This window comes from Hermetia illucens, chromosome 4, assembly GCF_905115235.1.
Source record: "Hermetia illucens chromosome 4, iHerIll2.2.curated.20191125, whole genome shotgun sequence".
Classification (NCBI taxonomy): Eukaryota; Metazoa; Arthropoda; class Insecta; order Diptera; family Stratiomyidae; genus Hermetia; species Hermetia illucens.
The window spans coordinates 14,776,056-14,796,553 of NC_051852.1; the positions used below are offsets into that span (position 1 = coordinate 14,776,056).

At 46.9% G+C, this 20,498-nt stretch overlaps 1 protein-coding gene across 1 annotated transcript; it reads right to left on the bottom strand.

The window, feature by feature from the left end:
• Nucleotides 1–925: 925 nt before the first annotated feature.
• Nucleotides 926–10,663, bottom strand: LOC119655629 (protein maelstrom 1). The gene is made up of 6 exons (XM_038061599.1): nucleotides 10,368–10,663; nucleotides 10,110–10,311; nucleotides 9,896–10,042; nucleotides 1,808–2,205; nucleotides 1,196–1,745; nucleotides 926–1,135 (listed from the first exon to the last, which is right to left on the bottom strand). The coding sequence occupies exons 1-6, from the start codon at nucleotides 10,512–10,514 to the stop codon at nucleotides 1,116–1,118; spliced, it is 1,464 nt and encodes a 487-aa protein (XP_037917527.1). The 5' UTR covers nucleotides 10,515–10,663; the 3' UTR covers nucleotides 926–1,115.
• Between the last annotated feature and the right edge of the window lie 9,835 nt (nucleotides 10,664–20,498).

Genomic DNA, 20,498 nt, shown 5'->3' on the forward strand with positions numbered 1-20,498 from the left:
GAATGGTTTCCGAAAATAAGTCCTCTTTTACTTTTATGTTTGTAGTCACACGAGTACATTAGAAGGAAAAAAAAATTATATCTGTCGGTGTTCATCACGGAAACGCCCTCTCACCACTTCACTTTTCTTGTTATGGACACTTTCACAAAACATTCAACGTCCAACTCTCTACACACTCATTTATACAGATGATGTATTTCTAGCATTTTAAAACAAAGCTGATCAGACAGCATGCGATAAAGGAAGCTGGAGTTGTGAGCCGGCGTCGTTCCAGGCCGCCAGCCGTGTCGGCGGCAGTACAATGCGTCGGTGGAAGCGATTTTACTACCGGCAATTTAGTCGTGGTTCTTGCCTCCGATGTTCCGCAACATCACTCCGTCCCTGCTGAAACCGTGTGGGTTCAAACGAGGAACCCGGGCCGTGATCCCTCCAATGGGGTTGTCGGGGGAACCTGATGCTTTGTTGAAGCGTCTTCGGTTCAACGAAGGCTTTCAGTCTCGACAAGGAGACCCATTTGGGCCCGCTCCGAACGTCGAACTTGAAGGAGTGCTCCCTTCGCTCCAGAACTTTAAAGGGGTTCTTGTATGGAGGGAGCAGCGGCCTCCTAGGAGCGTCCTAATGAGGACCTGTGAACATGTCTCGAGGTGCTTGAGGGTGCCCGCCTCTAGCATCGTGTGTCGAGAAGGTGGTCAGCCGCAATTTCAAACCCGCGTTCCTGAGTAAGCGCAGTATGCTGGGGTCGCTTAACCCTGCTCTGATATCCAGCACACGGTCGGCGGGGAGTCGCGGATTCTCCCCGTAAACCATTTCTGCTGGGGATGGCCGTGAACTCCTCTCGGTGAGCTGTGCGAAGGCCGAACGCGATCACATGAAAGACAGAATGTGCGTACAACCAAATCAAATAAAAATAATAAAACTCAGTAGATCCTTTTCGGAAAATTTATTTCTATCTAGTCAATATAATTTTAAAAGTACGAGCATAGTAAATGCTTTTGTTTACAACACCGACTGTATCTTGTTTTAGTACCCATTCAACCAAAGACATAGGATCACTTTGGCTTCGTATCTTCAAGTTCAAACAAAAATTAAATAGCTATCTCCTCAGCCGCTTAAAACTATTGTTGGAAAAGTCGGCCTGAAAGAAACGGTGCTTATTAATAAAACGGTAAGCCAAGAGTAACCTCGAAAAAACTACCTCGTCCTGAAGTACGGCTCGTGGTTGATGCATTGCTGGAAATGGGCTCGGTTTTAATGCCACGACCGCGTCCTGCCACCACAGAACTAAAGCTGAATGAATCCTCATTAGGTGGTCTTGGCTTATTTTTGTTGCGAGTCGACCACGGATTGTCATCCTGGTCCTCATCACTAGAATCATTTTCGAATGTTCGAGCCGGATCGTGAGTTCTTTTTCGTACGTCGCCTCCAGGTGGATATTTTTCCGTAGCATCAGATCTGGTATCATCTACGTAATGACGCTCGATCTTTGGTTGAGTGACATTTGAGCGAACTGATGTCGATGCATAAGACCGCATTGATGTGGATGCAACTGATTTTTTGTCGTCATTGTATGAGCTCACAGTTGAGAATGATTTTTTTGCAGCTGATAAATCTGCACCAGGTGGAAGATGCGCTCCCGGGATTAAATCTAATGCTAAGTCTAAGCACATGTAGTCGGAAAACATGTAACCCCAGCGAGTAACACATGAAAGTGCACAATATTTCCCAACATCTATATTTTCATGGAACTGGAAAGGTCATAATCATGAACAACATAACAACGGTCAATTCCTAGCAAAGCGAAACTTACATCACAAGAAATCTTATTCTGATATTCGAATGTGTCACGTTCAAATATGGCATCTGAAATAAAAATTGACTCTGGCTTCTTAACTTCACCCTTTTCTGCGGTCGACATCTTAAGCGTATAAAACAGATACTGAATTGGATAAATCTTAAAGTTGACACTGTTATCACCAAAATATTCATTTTCAAGAATCGACATAACATTTTTTATCATTTCGAGATAATGTTTGTGCGCGTAAAGTGGGGGATATTGCCCGTTCTCGTCCGTCTCGATAAAACTCATTAATCCTTGGATGACTTTTCCAAAATCGCGTTCACCCATTGCATTCGGTGGAACTGGAAGCCGATGGGTGTCGTCTGCATGAGATTTCGCCTGGTAGCCCATACCAATTGGTAGAGTTCCTGAGAGAATTGATTTGTGAGAATTGTAAGGACTCAGTCGTTTTGAGTGGTATACTAAATAATAGGATAATGCAGGGATGAGATAGAGGCTATTGTACTTACCTGTAGAGAGATGTAACCAAGCAGCAAACAAAATTTATATGAAAGCTAAGGAGGGCAATTTATCTGAAGGAATGTGTTCTTCTAATTTAGGAACTCTGTTATCATATGACAGAGCTCGTTTTGTAGAATTCTGGAGTTTATCTCCATATGAAAGTAGATGGTAGTATCTACTTCTAGGCGGGCTGGTTTGATTATGTTTCAGGTTAAAGTTGCATAATTCGACAAGTCCTCACACGACCTAATCGCGGTGGCCGCTGGAAACCGTCTTCGGACGGGCCGGGCTGAGAGCAGGCTCATTCAACTAATGTGGATCTGCTGGTCATGTGTTAGGTGCGAATGCTTCTGGGGGAAATGAGCCGAAGCAATAGCCGGAGGATCGTCCTCCCTCCAGTGGAGAAGGTGCTAATAGAACCCCAAGCCAAGGTGCAACAGCATACGCCGAGGGATGCGTGACCAATGGGGAGCTTGGTATTTAGTATGCGAACTCTGAATACCTTGGGCATCTTCAGTTTCAAATAAGACTCTTATCTTGTGGTCGGGCTAGGCAGGGTGGACATTCTTCCTGGACTACTCGTGGGACCAAGACATAGGCTCAATTTTAAAAATAAATAAATCGACGATAGAAGAAGAGGGGGTGATGCCAGGCGCATCATCGAAAGACGAGCTGCTGGCACGAGACAATAGCCGTCGAGAGCAATACACCCGGTGCCGCTGTGCTGAAACCAACCGCAGAGACCTCCTGGAGCAAGACGGCGACGGACTAGTGGTTTTCAACCTGGAATCCACTGCTGTCAAGCTGGGTGTAGCGAATACCAGACATAGTACTTCTAATCCGAAACCTTCGACATCGGGGGATCCCTTAAAAGTAGACCAACAAAATACCGACAGTTATGCACCAGAAAACAGCTAAGGAGCGAAAGTCCTCTGGTGTCCTGCTCAAGAGTCAGTACAAGAAAGCCATGCATATTCTCAGCAAGATTGCTGCGAATAAGGAGGCCGGTACTGTCGCGCGAAATGAAAAGAACCTCGCTAAACACCAGGCGATTGTTGAGGAACATTTCAGCAAACAGCCGACAGATGGGCAGAAGGCGAAACTCACCGCTCTCAAACGCATCCGATTCAAGACGAGGTCGAACAAAAACACAAGCGAAACGGAGTGGGCAAGATATCGGACGCTTACCAACCTCGGGAGAAAAGTAAGAAGCAACAGTAAGTCGATGGGCCAAAAACGGCGAAACTCTTCAGCCACGTGGCCAGGAGCCACTTATGTGTGGCGCTGGCGGATGGTAATTCCGATAACGGCAAACTAGCGCCGGAGGTGTGGACCAGCGTTGAGGCCCGGCTTTCGGAGATGGTCATCGAGCATCTCCTGGACCCCGAAGGCGAACACACGGGATCCATTCCCTGGTTTGCTTCTCACAGATGGTCCGTGAATTCCACGTTATAGCTTGCGAAAACCAATTCTCCAGGGACTTTCTCGGTTCGTATGTCGCTAAGATCAGCGACCCCTGTAAGGGCGTAAAGGTCAACATCATCCCCTACAACGAGATTCCCTGGAAACCGGTCACTTGCATCTGGTCGGCGAAGGATAAGGAGTTCGTTTAACCCCTGCGCCCCCAAAATCCCAGGATCCCCATAGAAGACTGGGTAGTTATCAAGGAGGAGGAATTCTAAACAAGACCAAACAACCTTTTCTACTCCGTATAAACGAAGAGTGCCTGGAGGCACTGGAAAAGGTAAACCATAAACTGCGGTTCGGAATCAAGAACGCAAAGGAAGTGTTTCGTTCTGCAAAACCGGACAACCTTGATTCAATCGACTCCGGCAACGAGCTGTTGGAGGAGATTAGGATCGACGGTCCGACGAACCCCCACGAAAGCAGATCACGCTGAGGATAACGCAAATAAATCTGCAGCACTCGAAGTGCGCCTCGGCTAATCTGCTTGTCTTCCTCCTAGAGCAAGACATCGACATCGCACTAATACAGGAGCTTTGGGTCAGAGCCTCGCGTTGGAATGTGGCGGGACTTGCGCTGATCAGCAAAGGGAAAGGTGATTCTGAATTCTTCATAGCGACCACTTTATATGCTTGACACTGCCACGAAAGTGTTCGAAAGGCTCATCAGAAGTAGATTCACTGAAGCGATACGTATTGCCGGAGACTTATCTCCACAGCAGTTCGGTTTAGAACAGACCCTCAATTAATGCTGTTATGCAAGTCGTGGATGCCGTCCGTCGAGCGGAGGCACACAGTCACCAAGTTCGACGGATGGTGCTCCTCATAACGGTTGATTTCATAAACGCCTCTAATTTCGTAATTTCTAGGCACACTAGACAGTATTTTCCACGTGCCGAACTATCTCTTATGGATTTAGAGGGATTATCAGAGGAACTGCTCTAAGAAATGCTACAGAGTCAGAAGAAGGTGGAGATCACGTTGGAAGCAGCGCAGGGATCCAACCTAGGACCGGACCTCTGAAACGCTTCCTATGATAGTCTGGTTAGACCCGACATGCCAGAAGAGTCGCGCCTGGTCGGTTATGTTGATGATGTGGTGGTGCTTTTTGCTATACGCACTGTCGAATACGCACAAAGCAGACTTGGCATATTTATGCGGTGCGTAAACAGATGGATGAATGCTCATGGTTTTAACCTTGCACTGGAAAAAACTGAATTAGTCATCGACTAAAAAAAAAAAGAATTCCAAACCTGCGTCCCACGTCGATCAACGAATCTATAATTAAGTCAAAACTGACGATAAAGTACCTTGGGCTAACTCTTGACTCAAAGGTGAGGCTGCACCTATAATTTCTGCCCTAAGTCGGCTAATGGCAAATATTGGGGACCCCACGTCCAGCAGGCAACGTGTTCTGATGAGTTCAACGCAATCTGTCGGCACAGAGCATTGAAAGAGTTACTAGGAGTACTGAATCCAGTTCTTACAATGCCTTCCGATTCTCGTGTCCCCATACATCTGTTTGGTAGAAGATATGAAGTTACCTTGAAGCGTAGAGAGAACTGAGAAGTCACAGAGGAATGCGTAGCAGGATATACACCGATGGCTCAAAACTCGAATAAAAACGAGAAGTAGGCTTTTCATTTGGGACAATATGCAACGGTTTTTCGAGCTGAAGTTTATGCGATCCTAAGGACGGCAAACTGGGTGATTGACGAGCGATTGAAGGGCAGGCGCATTGCAATCTGCAGTGATAGCCAAGCTGCATTGAGGGCGTTGAGTAGTCCTTTGATCACCTCGAAAATCGTTCAGGAATGCAGAAACTCCATATTCAATACGGCGGAACTACCCTGTGTACCTGGTCACTGTGGCGTAGAAGGAAATGAAATTTTGGATGCTTTAGCGAAATAGGGGTCAATCTCCCCCATGCCGGGACGGGAACCAGGAATTTGAGTATCAGTAGCATTAGCTAAGGCTGTCTTTAAAAACTGGGAACAAGCTTCCCACAATGACAGGTGACAGAGCCTAAATGCTGCTCGACGCACCAAACTTCTCCTGCCAGCAAAGTTTATCCTGTCGAAAAGCAGGAGTATTGTGGGCATTCGGACAGGCCGTAATTCAATACGTGTCCTTCCTGTAATAAGAAAGCAGAATTTACGGAGCATTTCTTATGTGAATACCTCGCCTATAGCCGCATCAGGCACCAGATCTTCGGTGTCGATGTTCTCCAGTTGCGACGTTAACAAACCGGAATATTCCGTTAGATGGGTATGGCGAGTACAATGGCCCAACACGGCCTGAATGCTCAGAAGCTGTAGCTTCTCCCCCATCACACACACACATAGGCCTAAGGATACTTCCACCCTTGTTGTATAGTACAACTAAACGCTTGCGATTTCCAAAAAGGGGGAAGCGACTTATGCCGACATTCTTAAGCAAGTCAAGTCAGATCCGGAGTTTAGGGATCTAGGAAACAGCGTCAACCGAATTAGGCGGTCGCAGAAGCGAGACCTCTGGAGCTGGAGCTAAAGAAGTCGAAAGATAAAGCAGCGGAGAACTTCCTCGGTCAGGTGAAAAAATTCCTTGACCAGCAGGCTGAAGTAAGGACCAGATTTTAGGAGATAACTCTCGAGTTCAAGGACATCGATGAGGTTACCACGAGCGAGTGGATATGAAAATATGCTTCAGGTGCATCGACTTTAGGCACATAGCCGCAGCATGCACCAGCGCCCACGATAGATCAAAGCAGTGCAGAATGTGCGGAGGAGATGGACATATCGCCAGCATAGCTGACCCGAAATGCATGTTGTGGAAGGAAAGGAGGACATCGACAACCGACTTATTACTGGCAGTAGCAAATGTCTAGTGTCCAGGAGAGCGCTAAATAGAAGGCCAAAATGAGATTGATTCAAATCAATCTCAACAATTATGAGGCGGCGCAAGCCCTTCTTTCACAGACCATCTGAGAGAAGGAAATTGACGTTGCCATTATTTGTGAATCCTATCGCAACTACGATTGTGGTGTCTGGACAAGACCGGTAAAGCAGCGTGCGGCGAGCAGGCCATTCAGGAAGTTATGCAACGTCCAGAAGCTGGTTTCGTGAGAGGACAGATGGACGGGATTCATGTCTACAACTGTTACGCTCCTCCTAGCGCAACACGTGCGCAGTACGAGGAGATGCTGCACCATTTGGTGCTGGACGGAAGGAGTCATACCCCGAAAATCATAGCGAGTGACTTCAACGCCTGGGCCTGTGAGTGGAGTAGCCGAACGACAAACGATAGACGACGTGTCCTGCTCGAGGCATTTGCTGAGTTGGATATTGTACTTGCCAATGTTCGGAACTCATTTACGTTCAGAGGGAGAGGCCTGGCCTCTATCGTCGACCTCACGTACATGAGCACCGAATTGGCAAGGGGCATGTCAGTGAGCATTACATTTACAGCGACCACCAGGCGATCTTTATTAAAGTCGCTGGTGGGCCAAGCGATGGGTTGAATGCTCGCAAAAAGCGTAACCGAGGCATGCGACGCTGCTATGCCCCGGAGGCGAGAGTTTGCAAGTAAACAGCCAAACTATTAGTGGAATAGCGAAATCACGGAGCTAAGATCGGCATGCCATCGAGCAAGAATGCAGTTCCAACCAATCAGGGGAAGATCCGATCACTAGAAATGCGAACGGGATTATAGGACGTTGCGTGGCGGAATAAAGGAGGCCATTCGTAGGCGCAAAGAGATTGTTTTAGGCGACTGTGTATGGATGCCATCATAAATCCCTGGGGCATGGCCTACAGGCTGGTTATGAAGAGTTGCAGGGGAAAAGGTCGCCTCAGGTGACCTGTCCACGGCTTCTACAAAAAATTGTAACCACGCTCTTTCCTCATCAATCGGGTAGCAGGTATCAAACGGAGGCCCAATTCGAGGTGGATTGGATACCTCGCTCGTTATCGAAGAAGAAGTCTGGGAGGTCAGCGGAATGATCGGCCATGGCAAGGGTCCAGGTTTGGATAGCATCCCTAATAAAGTACTAAAGCTGGAGGTGGGGACTAGACCTGATTGGTTCATAAATACCTTCGAGGCATGCATGGCAGAAGGCGTATTTCCTCCACAATGGAAAAGGAAAAACTGGTGTTGTTGCCTAAACCAGGCAAGCCACCAGCACCAGCAGGACCCAGGATCCTATCGACCTATCTGTTTGTTGGACACTATGGGGAAGATGTTCGAGCGCATCATTTACAATAGATTGCTCCCAATCGTGGAAGACGGGAAAGGTCTTGCGGATGAAGCAAAGCTCGCTCTACTGTTGGCGCGGTGGGAAGAGTGGTGCACTTGGCTCGATAGGCAATGCTTTCGGGCAAATGCTGTACCGTGGTGATGGTGGATGTAAAAAAATGCATTCAACTCCGCCAACTAGGACTGTATTAAGGATTCATTGGCCAGAATTAATGCACTTGGTTACTTGGCTAAGTTAATCGAGAGTTACCTGTCGGACAGAGCTCTCTGGTACGGGACGGACGAAGGACCCAATGAATACATCATTACACCGGGGGTACCACAAGGTTCGGTGTTGCGCCCTCTGCTCTGGAACGTGATGTATGACGGGGTGCTCTTGGTTCCCGTAGCAGAAGAGCCCACGTCAGTCGATTTTGCTGATGACCTGGCCATAGTGATCGTTGCGAAACTCCCGGAGGATGTGGAGGTTTACGCCACCAAATCGGTAATGCTTGTAAGGTCCTGGCTTGAGGGGGCCAGACTGAGCCTGGCAGAGGAAAAGAGGGAGGCAATCCTCATTACAAATCGTCGGAAAAGAAATACGATCGTCTCAAAGCCGACCATCAAATACCTTGGCGTGACTCTCGATGCCAGGCTGAGTTTCAGTACGCCTGTGGAAAAGCTGTAAGTCACCACGACCCTTGCCAGCATGATTCCGAACGTACGTGGGTCAAAACAGTGTAGCAGGCGGCTGATAGCTGGGGTCGTGCGGTCCATATTGTTGTACGCGTCGCCTGTGTGGGCGAAGGTTTTGGACAACGTACAGAATTGGAGGAAGATAAATTCTGCCTATCGTCTGATTGCGCTGGAGGGTATGCAGCGCATTTAGAAATAGTTCGGATGATGCAGTGTTGACCCATTAGCGAGAGAGTTACGATGCCTGTATGGACGGACGTAGACGGGTCCATCAGGAACGGAAGCAGAGGCAAGGAGTCGCATAGACTCTAGCAACGACGATGGGACGAGTCGTCGAAGGCTCGATAGACATACAAGCTTATTCCTGAAATTAGGGAATGGGTCGACCGACGACACGGGGAGTTGAACTATCACCTCACGCAGTTTCTCACCGGATACGGTGGTTGCTCCCGAAAGTATCTGCATCGTATCGGTGTGGATGATTCCCAGAGCTGTTACAGATGTCGTGGGTTCTCAGAGGAACCGGAGCATGTGCTGTTTGAGTGCCTAAGATTCCAGGAGGAGAAATGAAGCCTGAACGAGGCCTTGGGATTCGGCGTGAGCCCCCAAAACTTAATCCGGGAAATGCTCAGGTCGAAGGCGAATTCGACTTCGGTCAATCACAGAATTGTGCGGATACAAACCCAACTCCTGAGAGAAGCACGCAGAAGAAGAGCGCAGAGAAATGGAGAGGCTGTACCCCAAAGACAGAATGGAGCTTTGAATTAACCAAAGAAGCGGAGGACTGCAGAGTTGGAAACACGAAGGGCTACGGAAGGCATGCCCGCCTCGTGAAGTAATGCCTAGGTGGTGGTCCCGGGGGACAAGGGTAGGTGAGAGATGGAGGATGCTTTTTTAGTCGGTGCGAATCCCACAGTATACCCATGCCAGCTTTGACGTTCACAGAAAAAAGATCCATTGTCAACTTTTACAGTTGGATATATCCAAAAACAGAAGTAATGCGAAGTATTTGCCCAGTTTAAAGTTACATACAACAATGCGCTTGGCTTGTGGATTGATGGAAACGACAGTGTATGGTCCACTCAAGGGCTCACTGTGAAACCGCTACTATTCTAACATTTCATCTTAGTTCAAAATCCATAGATGCATTTACTTCTCTCCGTTATAGCACTAAGTATGGATTCAATAGAAGAGTTTTTAGCTGACTAAGATACTTTTCACTCACCTGGATCAATGAAAGTGTGGAACTTCTTGTTGACCCCAGATTTCAACGAATATTCTGCCACCGCTATTTCGGCTGGGATGTAGTCGCAATCTGTGGTTTTCGCAAAGTAATTGGCCATCACGAAATAGTACTTTTGGGTGGCCAAGGCTGCACAGAACAAAAAAAAAACAGTTTTTCTCATTACCAATTTCGAACCCGTTGTTCGAATACTTACTATCATTCGCGAAACCGTCCTTCACCGTATCCTCGATTTCCTTTTTCATGAGGCGCTCGGCCAGTTCCTTCTCGCGCTTTTCACGCTCAATCTGGGACAGAGGAACTCCCTGACTTGAATACTTCTCGCCGCCCGACTTCCCCTTCATTTTGTCAGCTTTGGCCATGGCTTCGTACGGGGCGCGTTGAGAGGGTGACATTTTCTGATTGCGAGAAATAGGTCAAGGTTGCTAACAACAGGAACAATGTTAACACTTACCCCCCATGATGCACCGGCTAGCTGGAAGAAATCCTGGTAGCGAAGCCCTAGATGACGACCCGCTTTCTGTTCTTTCACTCTAAACTCGTCCACATAGCAAGAGTACGCGTTCTTGGGCACTGGCTTCTTATTTTGCTTGGGCGGCATCTTGTTTCTCGTACTCGGTCCGGGCTGCGAATGACTGTGTTGTTCTTGAGGCAAATGCGGAAATCACCGGCAGCAACAGGAGACACAACTGGACACCAACAATACCGTAACCTCAAATGCGATTTTTGCCAGAACACCGACCGCCTAATGTCCAACTGGAGTTTGAAAGAACAGTTTCTTGATTAGAAACTTTTTCGCGCAGGTTTGTGTATGAGCTAGAATCATCAACTGGACTGCCCGAAAGATTTGTTTACAATTACTTACTTACTAAGTGATAAGAAATTCGGTTACATTATGTAAATTTTCAAATTATACATAGTTTTTCTACATTTTAATTGTAAAATGACGTAAGCTAAAATCTTGGACTAGCTTATATGTTTAAAATTGTTATGGGTACGAAATTAGAATCAATTATACCATGAATGTTGCAGACGGGTATTAAAAAGGAGTAATAATTCCGTTGTGGGCAATACTTTTCAATGGAACTGACCGTCCAAATATGTACGGCAATTGTTGCATGATGCACAATGCTGGAGGAAACGGCAAATGTCTCAGAGTTTTGTTGGTGAAGCGGATGCATATTGGCGCATAAACGATATGAATGGCGTGTACATAGTCGTAGTTAACGTTACTGGTCGAAGAGTAGTATAGGTCCCAGGACGAAACGTGGATTGGTATCCACGACGGAGCATAAAACCCGGGAAATCCCTGCTCAACAAACACCAACTGTTCTACTACCAAACCCTACTTCCACCTCCACGTGGTAACCGCTGGGAGCTCTTTCTTAACGAAAGCTACAGACGGAGAAGAATGAAGTCAATTCTCCCGCGCCTAAAAACGTGAAAAATTGTACCAACTGGTCCTCCAGGTTCGGGGTTGGGTAGGTCTGACAACCTTACACGGAAAACCGATGTTACGAAGCTACAGAAGGAGCCTCGGACTGGACGGATTACACAATGAAGAACCCGACAACGACAAATGAATAACAATTTACCCACTTTCTCATGGAACCTCTCTGTGCAGAGATGGAGCTGCCAAGCAGCTAGCCGATACCCTGTCCCAATATAAGGCTGATGTAACAGCGTTACAGGAGATGCGTTGGGCAAGTACCGGTTTCTGAAAAAGAGTCGCTACACCATCTTGAATGAAGTGCTCTAACACACTTCAAGGCCTTGATCCAATATGGATTGTTGCGCCAACGATTATTATTATTATGCATACTGCGTTTCCGAGGCAAATTATATACTATACTTCCAATGAGGCTGTTGAGGGGACCCTCGGAGCCTGTCCCAAGTATGATATCAAAATCATACTTGAAGATTTCAACATTCAAGTGGGTCGGAGCCCGTATTCAGGTGATATGTGGGCTCCCATAGCTTACATAGGAATACCAATGATAACGGACTGCGGATTATTCAGTCAGCAGTATCGCACGAAATGGTTGTTGGAAGTGCCTGCTTTGCAAGGAAAGCGGTCCGCAAACATACGTGGGTCTCTCCAGACGGGACCACTTTCAACCAAATTGACCACGTGTTGATCGAACGCCGCCACCTCTCAGCCAGAACATGTAGGGGGCCCAATTTAGACTCGGATCATTATCTCGTTGGCACGGTGCTTCGGGCTCGAATTGCAACACCATCTACAATCCCCTATGAAAATCAGGTGAGAGTGAATACTGAAGCCATTCAAAACACAGCCCTCCGTGAAACCTATAAGGGGGAACTGAATGCCGCTATAACCACAACTAACAGATGCCGTGGAGATGAAGCATCAACAAATGATTTTCACAACCGCATGAAGAGCGTTATCATTGATACGGCTAGAATTCGGTCGACGAAATTGAAAAACTGATTAGGCTGACTCTAATTAATGTGTGAAGTCAGACAAAAGCAGAAGGATCACCCCCGATTCCTTTCAACATCAACAAGGGTTTAACAGAAGAGGATACCTTATCGTACGTCCTCTTTAACCTGGTCCTGGGGAAAGTGATCCCTGATGCTGAGGTAAATGCGAGAGGCACAATCCTCTTTCAGTCCACCCAGCTACTGGCCTACGCTGACGATATCGACATTATGGGAAGAACAACCCGAGATGTACAGTCTACCTTCATCCAAATCGAGCAGGGGCCGCGAGATCCCGGGCTGCACATAAATGAAGGTAAGACGTCAAAAAGCAAAGAACGAACCACAGGAGACTACAACTTTGAGACCGCTGAAAATTTCTCCTATCTAGGGTCGAAAATCACAACCGATAATAGTTATGACGATGAAATCCTATTTCAGCTTACAAAAACTATTTCTCTCGAAACGTCCTACCATAGGGTCAAAGCTCTTACTGTACAAGACTATGATCTTGTCAGTCTATGTATTCCTCGGAAACCTGGATTCTTAGCAAGAAAAACTGCGAACTCTTGGCCGCGTTCGAGAGAAGAATCCTCCGAAGAATTTTTGGTCCCTTACATGAGGATGGACGTTTCCGTAGCCTACATAACTACGAAATCTATGAGCGATGCAACGACCTCTTCTCGTTTTTATTAGAGAGGTAGACATGAGAGACTTTTGAGCCGACGTAGAAGACGCCAGTATAACTGGGACGATCCAGAAGAATGGGTGTCAGGGCATTCTTCTGGTTCGTCCCAGTTTTCTCTTCCTTTCAAGATAACTTCATATCTTCTACCAAACAAATATATGGGGCACCGACAATCGAAAGGCATTGCGAAAACTAAATTCAGTTTTCCCAATAATTCTTCCAATGCCGTGACGTTCATAAAGCTTAGTTGTAGGACAATCATTGCGATGTATCAGGGGGATTGCGGAGAGGATTGCTCCTTGTCCCTCCATTCCTTCTGCACCGGTGTAAGTGAAAGGGGTGAAGGGGCATCGGGCAACCTCTCTCTGTAAGCTCACTTGCTCTATGTCAATGGGACGGACCTTCCTTCACGGTACCCTCTTTATCCCTCCCTCGTCGGGTTGGTGTCAATCGCTATAACCATCTCTGAGAAAAATGCATGTGACAGACGGACAGACAGACATGCAGACAAACGAAGGTTTTACACAACCTTAAAAATGGACGAAAAAGAATTTCGTATAAACAGGAGACTAAAGAGAAGCTAGATAAACATTATGATGACCCTGAACCTTCGATTAGAACAGTTTATAATTGGTTTAAATTTTTTTTCTTTTCCATCACGGCAACGCACCAGCTCACGCCTCCGCAGCTGTGGTCGCAAAATTAATGGAAATAGGGTTGAAAATTGTTTCACACTAGCCCTACCTACCACATCCGGAGTTGAATTAATGATGTACTTGGAGAGTGCTTTCATTTCAACTGACGATCAGGTACACTGCGGGCTCTTTCAGCGTAACTAGCAGACCGAACTGCCGGTGGATGGCGGGCTTTACAGCCAGTATACTCCTGGTGAGGTTTCGTGACCAATTTGCCACTTCAGACGAGTCCCCGTGCAGACTCGGGTCTGATCGCTCTGATTAGGCCCTTGGAGCATTCGCCCACTGCATCACGGCCGGTAAGCCAAAGTGAGTACAGCGTCTCCCGGTGCCACCACTATGGAGGTTCTCCTCGGCCACTTGGTTTTGGTTTGGCCGACAGGGTTGCGCCCCGTCTTCCTCACCGCCACCTCTGAGCACCTGGGTAAGGAAGTAATCAATCTCACCGTGCATACAGTTCAGTCACGGATCTAAATTGTCAATGAACCGCGCAGTCCATCTGCCTCTTGGCTCATTTTACCAAGAGAGTTTCCACTCGGTAAGGGTGTGTTGACTCTGGCATGTCGAGTCTCAGCAGACTATCGTAGGAAGCGTTCCAGAGGTCCGGCTCTACGATGGATCCCTATGCTACACCCGATGTGATCTATATCCTCCTCTGGCCCTCTTGCGTCTCATAGAGCACGAAGCGGTCTTTCAGATAATCACTCAATATCCGCAAGAAATAGCTCGGCACGTGGAATGAGATAGCGTTTCACCATGTACCACACAAACTCATCTGGTATGCTCTCCGGCAACACCTAGTGCCAGAAAAACTCATGCGCTGTGTTAAATTGGTCTACCACAACCCGTGAAGTAAAGCTCGCACTGTGGCGGGTGTATGGAAACCGCTCCGTGTCTCCGTCATCAAGGAAGCGTCCTCCTATTACTGCTCTTTCCTCTTGTTATGGACACTGTCTCATATGACAGTGTTTATGCTCAGCGCGCTATACACTGCTTTATGCAGATGATGTTTTCCTAGCATCTAATAGCAAAGGTGATCTCGAGCACCTTGTGCAAAAATGGAACGATTGCCTCATGCAACACTGTCTCAAATTGAATCCAAGTAAAAATGAATTTTTGTCACCGATTCCCATGAAACAGGCACTATTACTGTCAGTGGCATTGACCTATCCAAAACTGAGCTATTTAAATATCTCGGATCAATGCTATCACGGACCAGACCACTTGGGAAGCTACTTACATCCTCTCTTGTGGTCCACGGACTCTTCTTTTTTGTGTTTAACACCCAAGTTTATCAATAAAGTGACTGACGATTTCGTTCAGGGCAGAGGCAACTCATCAAACGCTGCCTCACCTCTGCCCTGGGAGCAGCGTGACCGAGAGTAGCGACAGGTGGTAATCGCTCCATTTATACAATATATAATCGAAAACTCGACACGAGTGCCAATTATATGGAATGGACCCTCTTCCCGCCCAACCGGACCAAGGGGCGACCAATTTAAGGATGGGCTGAAGGCAACATCCAAAGGCCCGCATCACAGCGATGATGCGTTTTAACGCAAAGTGTGTGCGACCATGCGAAAATGTATTACTACATCCCGATTGTCGCAAACACTTCAGTCAATGACGCGGAGGTTCTACACTACAGAGACATGGATCTTATATCGAAGACAGTGCGGATTAAGACTGAAGCCCATTAGGTCAGATTGTTACCGGACAGGACTCTTCGGACTATAGCACAGGTTGCAAGGATAACCACTTTTTGCATCTCCATGTATAGTCCAGCCATAAGATCGAGCATTTTCAGCGCTTTATGTAAGTTCTGCGGGACTAATCCCGTCGCTGAAATTACTACTGGGACTACTTCGATCTTTTGTAGTCTCCAAGTCTGCTTCATATCGTCTGCCAAGGGGCCGTAGTTCCGGATTTTTTCGTGATGTTTTTCAACAGTGTTCCAACGGTACGGCTACATCGATTATAAAGCACGCTCGTTCTTCCTTCAACAGTAGTTTGACCCGATCATTTTCCAAGATTCTCTGCGGAGTATACTTATAGTAAGGATGGTAGGTTGCCAATAAGTTATACTTCAGCACAAGGTTTTGATGGAGAATCTTGCAGACGGAGTTATGACGATTGGTGTACTCGGTACTGCTCAACATTCTGCAATCAGATGTTATGTGCTGGATGGTCTCCTCTTCACAGTTGCATAACCTACAACTGGAGTTGGTGATTGAGGAGTCGTGAAGAATGTACCGTTTATAATTTTTTGTTGGGAGCGAAGCATCCTGAATTGAAGTTAGGAATGCTTCGGTCTCATAGAAAAGTACCCCATTTGTCAACCATTTGTTGGAGTCTTCGATGTCAATGCCTGACAACAACAAATTTTTGATATGACTTCCGTGAATGGGTTTCTCTTTCCACATATCGATCTTCTGTTGGACTGAAGTAACATTCGACATGGGATCCCATTCTCTGCTTCTCAAGTTCAAAGGAGATAATTTATTATCTGCCATGACGGTAGCCTGATGTATTTGGCTAGAGGATTGTTTCTAATAGAAAAACTCACGAAGAGAATGCACTTGATTGTAGTGCAACGTTTTTAAATCAAGTACCCCCCTTCCTCCCTGATGACGTGGGTGTTGTTGTTTGCAAGGACTACCCTTACCCGTCTATTGACAGATTCTAAATCAGTATTACTCCACTGTATCACACCGAAAGTGTATAGAAGGACGGGAATGGCGAAGGTGTTGATTGCCATGATTTTATTTTTCCCGTCCAGCTCAGTTTTAAGGACAAGATCCAGACGTTCAAATTCCCCCAGCAACTTAGATTTGATTATTGCCACAGCAGGTGTTGTTGCTTACAATCTGCCGAGGTATTTGTAGACGTCGTCCGAATCCATACTCTCAATTCGGATGTTATTTTGGCTGTATCCTTCGTTGTCGGTGTGTTTTCCCCGAACAATTGTTTTTATGCGACATTTTTCCAAACCCAACTGCATGCCGATATCCCTGCTGAACTGGATGGTGTTGTCCCGCAAGGAGCGAAGTTGGTTCTCTGGTTTGGCATACAATTTGATGTCGTCAATGTACATTAAATGGCTTAATGTACATTTCGACAGTATGCCATGCTTGACTTGGAACCCGTATTTGCTTTCATGCAAAAGATGGGATAGCGGATTCAAAGCCAAACAAAACCACAGTGGGCTTAGAGAGTCGCCTTGGAAAATGCCACGCCTGATTGGTATCTCTCCTGATGTTTGTGAGGATACCGATAGCTTCGTGCTCCAATTCTTCATTACTGTTCTCAGAAGAAGAACGACATTCGGGTTGATTTTATATAAGCGTAACACTTGTAGTAACCACAAATGTGATATGGAGTCAAAGGCTGATTTATAATCGATGTAGGCTGTCGAGATATTTCGTTTCTGATGGACAACCTGCTTTACAGCTACCGTATCGATTATAAGCTGTTCTTTACAGCGTCGGGAGCCTTTTGCGCATCCTTGCGCTGGATTCGCTCCAAACACTTCTCCAGAAGTCTTCTGCCTGATCCAGATCGAGGTTACTTTCCCTAGTTAGTTAGTTTAGTTAAATGGGGGGAGCCGCAGCTCCGAGCACTCAGGCCATTATTAGGCCCATTGTACTATCCCCGTAAGTTGCCTATTCAATAGCTTCCCGCCTACGGTGTTCGCAGGCTTTAGCGAATCTGAGAACATTCTCAAGAGACAGAGAGTGTGCAGATTCTTCATTGAAGAAAACCTTGCCAAGGTGTCTTCGTCTGAGATCTGAGGATGCCGGGCAGCTGCATAAAAAGTGCAGGGCAGTTTCCTCCTCCTCCTCACATTGGCTGCACACAGCCGAAACCACTACCCCAATCTTTTCCATATGGTAGTTTAAGGGGCAGTGTCCCGTCAAAAGCCCTACTAGGGTTTTCATGTCCCACTTCTTAAGGGACAACAAAAATGCCGCTCTAGTGGCCCTAGGCTCCTTCACAAGGATTTTCGCTTGCCGGCAAGAGTCCAAATTTCTCCACTCGGTTGCGTGAATCCTTGCAATTTCACCTTTCAGAGTAGACTTGACAGTAGATGGTCGGATTCCAAGAGCTGGTTCTGGGCCCACCATTGTGGATCCAGACCCTCGGCGAGCCAGTCTATCAGCCCCCTCATTACCGGCGATGTTAGAGTGCCCCGGCACCCACATCAGGAATGTTTCGTTCAGTCGGCCAAGTTTCAGCAGCACCTGATGACAACTCCACACCAACTGGCTTGATATGTTGTTGCCCTCCAGTGCCGATAATGCCGCCCGACTGTCGGAACAGATTCGAATGGTGCGACCCCTCCATTTTTGTCGCAGACATTCTTCTGCTGCCAGTGAAATGGCATATATATCCGCCTGGAATATGGTAGTCATTTTTCCGAGGGGTAGGGCCAGTTCTATAATCGGATTCTCCGAGAACACAACTGCACTCGATCCATCCTCCGTGACTGACCCGTCGGTGAAGATTATTAGGTCTGTAATCTGAAAAGACTCATGGCCACTTGTCGACCATTCTTCTCTTTCGGTGATTACGACAGTGTATGTCTTTTCAAAGACGAATCTGGAAACCATATGATCGGTCGGCATCAGGGCTACCGGATGTTTTTCAAGGAATTTCCATATAGACGCATGCCCGTTGGATTGGCCGCCTTTCCACGCCCCAATGGTATCGAGCCTATATGCGTCGTTGGCTGCTTTCCGTTTCACCTCCAAGTAGATGGGGGGTAAATTTAGGATGGCTTCAAGTGCCGCAGTCGGCGTAGTACTCATTGCTCCAGTAATACTTAGGCAACCAAGTCTCTGAATCTGCGTTAGCAGCTTCCTGCTGTTAGCAAAGTTCAGTCTTGGCCACCAGACGATGCATGCATACATCAAAATGGGTTTTATTATGGATGTATACATCCAATATATCCGTTTAGGTGAAAGTCCCCAGGTCTTACCTATCGCATTCCTACAGCACCAGAGCAATCTGCAGGATTTCTGATATTGTTCCTGGATATGATGCTTCCACGTTAACTTGGAGTCGAAATGTACTCCTAAGTACTTGACTGTTTGTGCCAGCTGGATTTCCGCCCCTGCTAAGGTGGGTAGCGTATAGCTCCCCCACCTGACCTTCCTAGTGAACATAACTAGTCCAGTCTTTCTAGCGTTCACCGTGAGTCCATTGCGGAGGCACCAGCTGTGGATTACATGCAGAGTTGCATTCAAGCGGTCACATACTGTGTCCGCAAACTTGCCGGTAATTATTACGGCTAGGTCGTCCGCAAATGCTTGCGCGAAGACTTTTTTGTCCTCCAGGAGCCACAGCAGGGTATCCATCACCAAGAGCCATAACAGTGGAGAGAGAACCCCTCCCTGTGGGCAGCCCCTGAGACATCCTGCTTCAATAGACTTCTGGCCGACCGATATGTGGATTTTTCTCCACTCTAGCATGTGAAGGATCCAACTGATTAGCAGCGGTTCGATTCCATGCTGTCTTGCCGCATCACAAATTGCCGCAAATGAGGCATAATTGAAGGCACCTTCGATGTCCATGAATGCGCCTAAAGTGTATTCTTTATCGGACATCGCCTTTTCAATTTTTGCCGTAAGTTCATGGAGTGCTGTCTCCGTGGATTTGCCTTTCTGGTAGGCGTGTTGCCTATGGTGAAGTGGCCATTTAGGAATGTGTGTATCCCTTATGAACCGATCTACTTATCTTTCTAGTCCTTTTAGCAGAAAGGACATTAGGCTGATCGGTCGAAAGCTTTTAGCGTCTGTGTAGATGGGTTTTCCTGGTTTGGGAATGAACAACACCTTCACATCCCGCCATTTAACTGGAATATAAGCGTGTGCTAGGCATGCCCGATATATATTCCGAATGTGTCGACCCAGGGCATCCATTCCTTCTACTTTACTTTCCCTATCTGAGTAGGTAAGATTTTTGTAGAATCCCCGTTGGTTCTGGAAGAACAAGGTGTTGTCTGTCCTTCGCTGAAAGCTTTTCTCATACCTACGGATGCGATTGGAGTATACCGCAAGTTTCTGCTTCAACACCTCGAGGATTTGTTCGATTGGCATATCATTGGACAGATGGTAGTTTCCAATGATGTTCGCAACGCATCTGTGCACTCTTGGTGATGGATTTCCAAGGAGTGCTTGCGTGACACGACCAATCTCCTTTCTCAACTTTTCGACTTTTTTGTTGAGTCGAAACACCCAGAACGGTAAAGTCCTTCTACGCATACCTCTGTTATTCGCTCTAAGATGTTGATTATGGAGACGAATAACCGTGGCAGCTGCAACGTAGATCAGGCTGTGAACCTCTGTAGCAGTAATCTCGCTAGCCAAACGATTAGCTAAAATTCTGGCAACGGCAGCAATGATGTTAATAGTTGCCGAAGTAAACTTCAGTTTTGGGATCTTTGGCCTAGCGTCTGGGAGAATCTCAGCATACTCTGTGAATGCGACCTGGAATGCGGTCAAAGCCTCATTATAAATTGGGTCGACATCCCCAGTTACTAAGCTTCTCCTGACTACTGGATTCATGGAGTGACTTACAGGTGGAGTACTTGTGTTACTCCTTTCACTAGTCCGGTAATTTGATGACTCCAGCCCGAGCTCAAGTGAAACCTCTTGGAAGATTTGTTGCCTAGTTGGTAAGGCAACTCGGTTGTTATCACCCGGTATGCGTCATGGAGTCGATGTCTGTACCCTGATGGATTCCGTTCCAAATCCGTGAC

What these genes read in the sequence shown, in the direction of transcription:
- LOC119655629 (XM_038061599.1), bottom strand. Translation starts at nt 10,514, where the DNA reads ATGCCGCCCAAGCAAAATAAGAAGCCAGTGCCCAAGAACGCGTACTCT. An exon ending in AGAATAAGATTTCTTGTGAT is followed by an intron (nt 1,746 to 1,807) that starts GTAAGTTTCGCT and finishes TGACCTTTCCAG; the next exon opens with TTCCATGAAAATATAGATGT. An exon ending in GAGCCGTACTTCAGGACGAG is followed by an intron (nt 1,136 to 1,195) that starts GTAGTTTTTTCG and finishes CGTTTCTTTCAG; the next exon opens with GCCGACTTTTCCAACAATAG.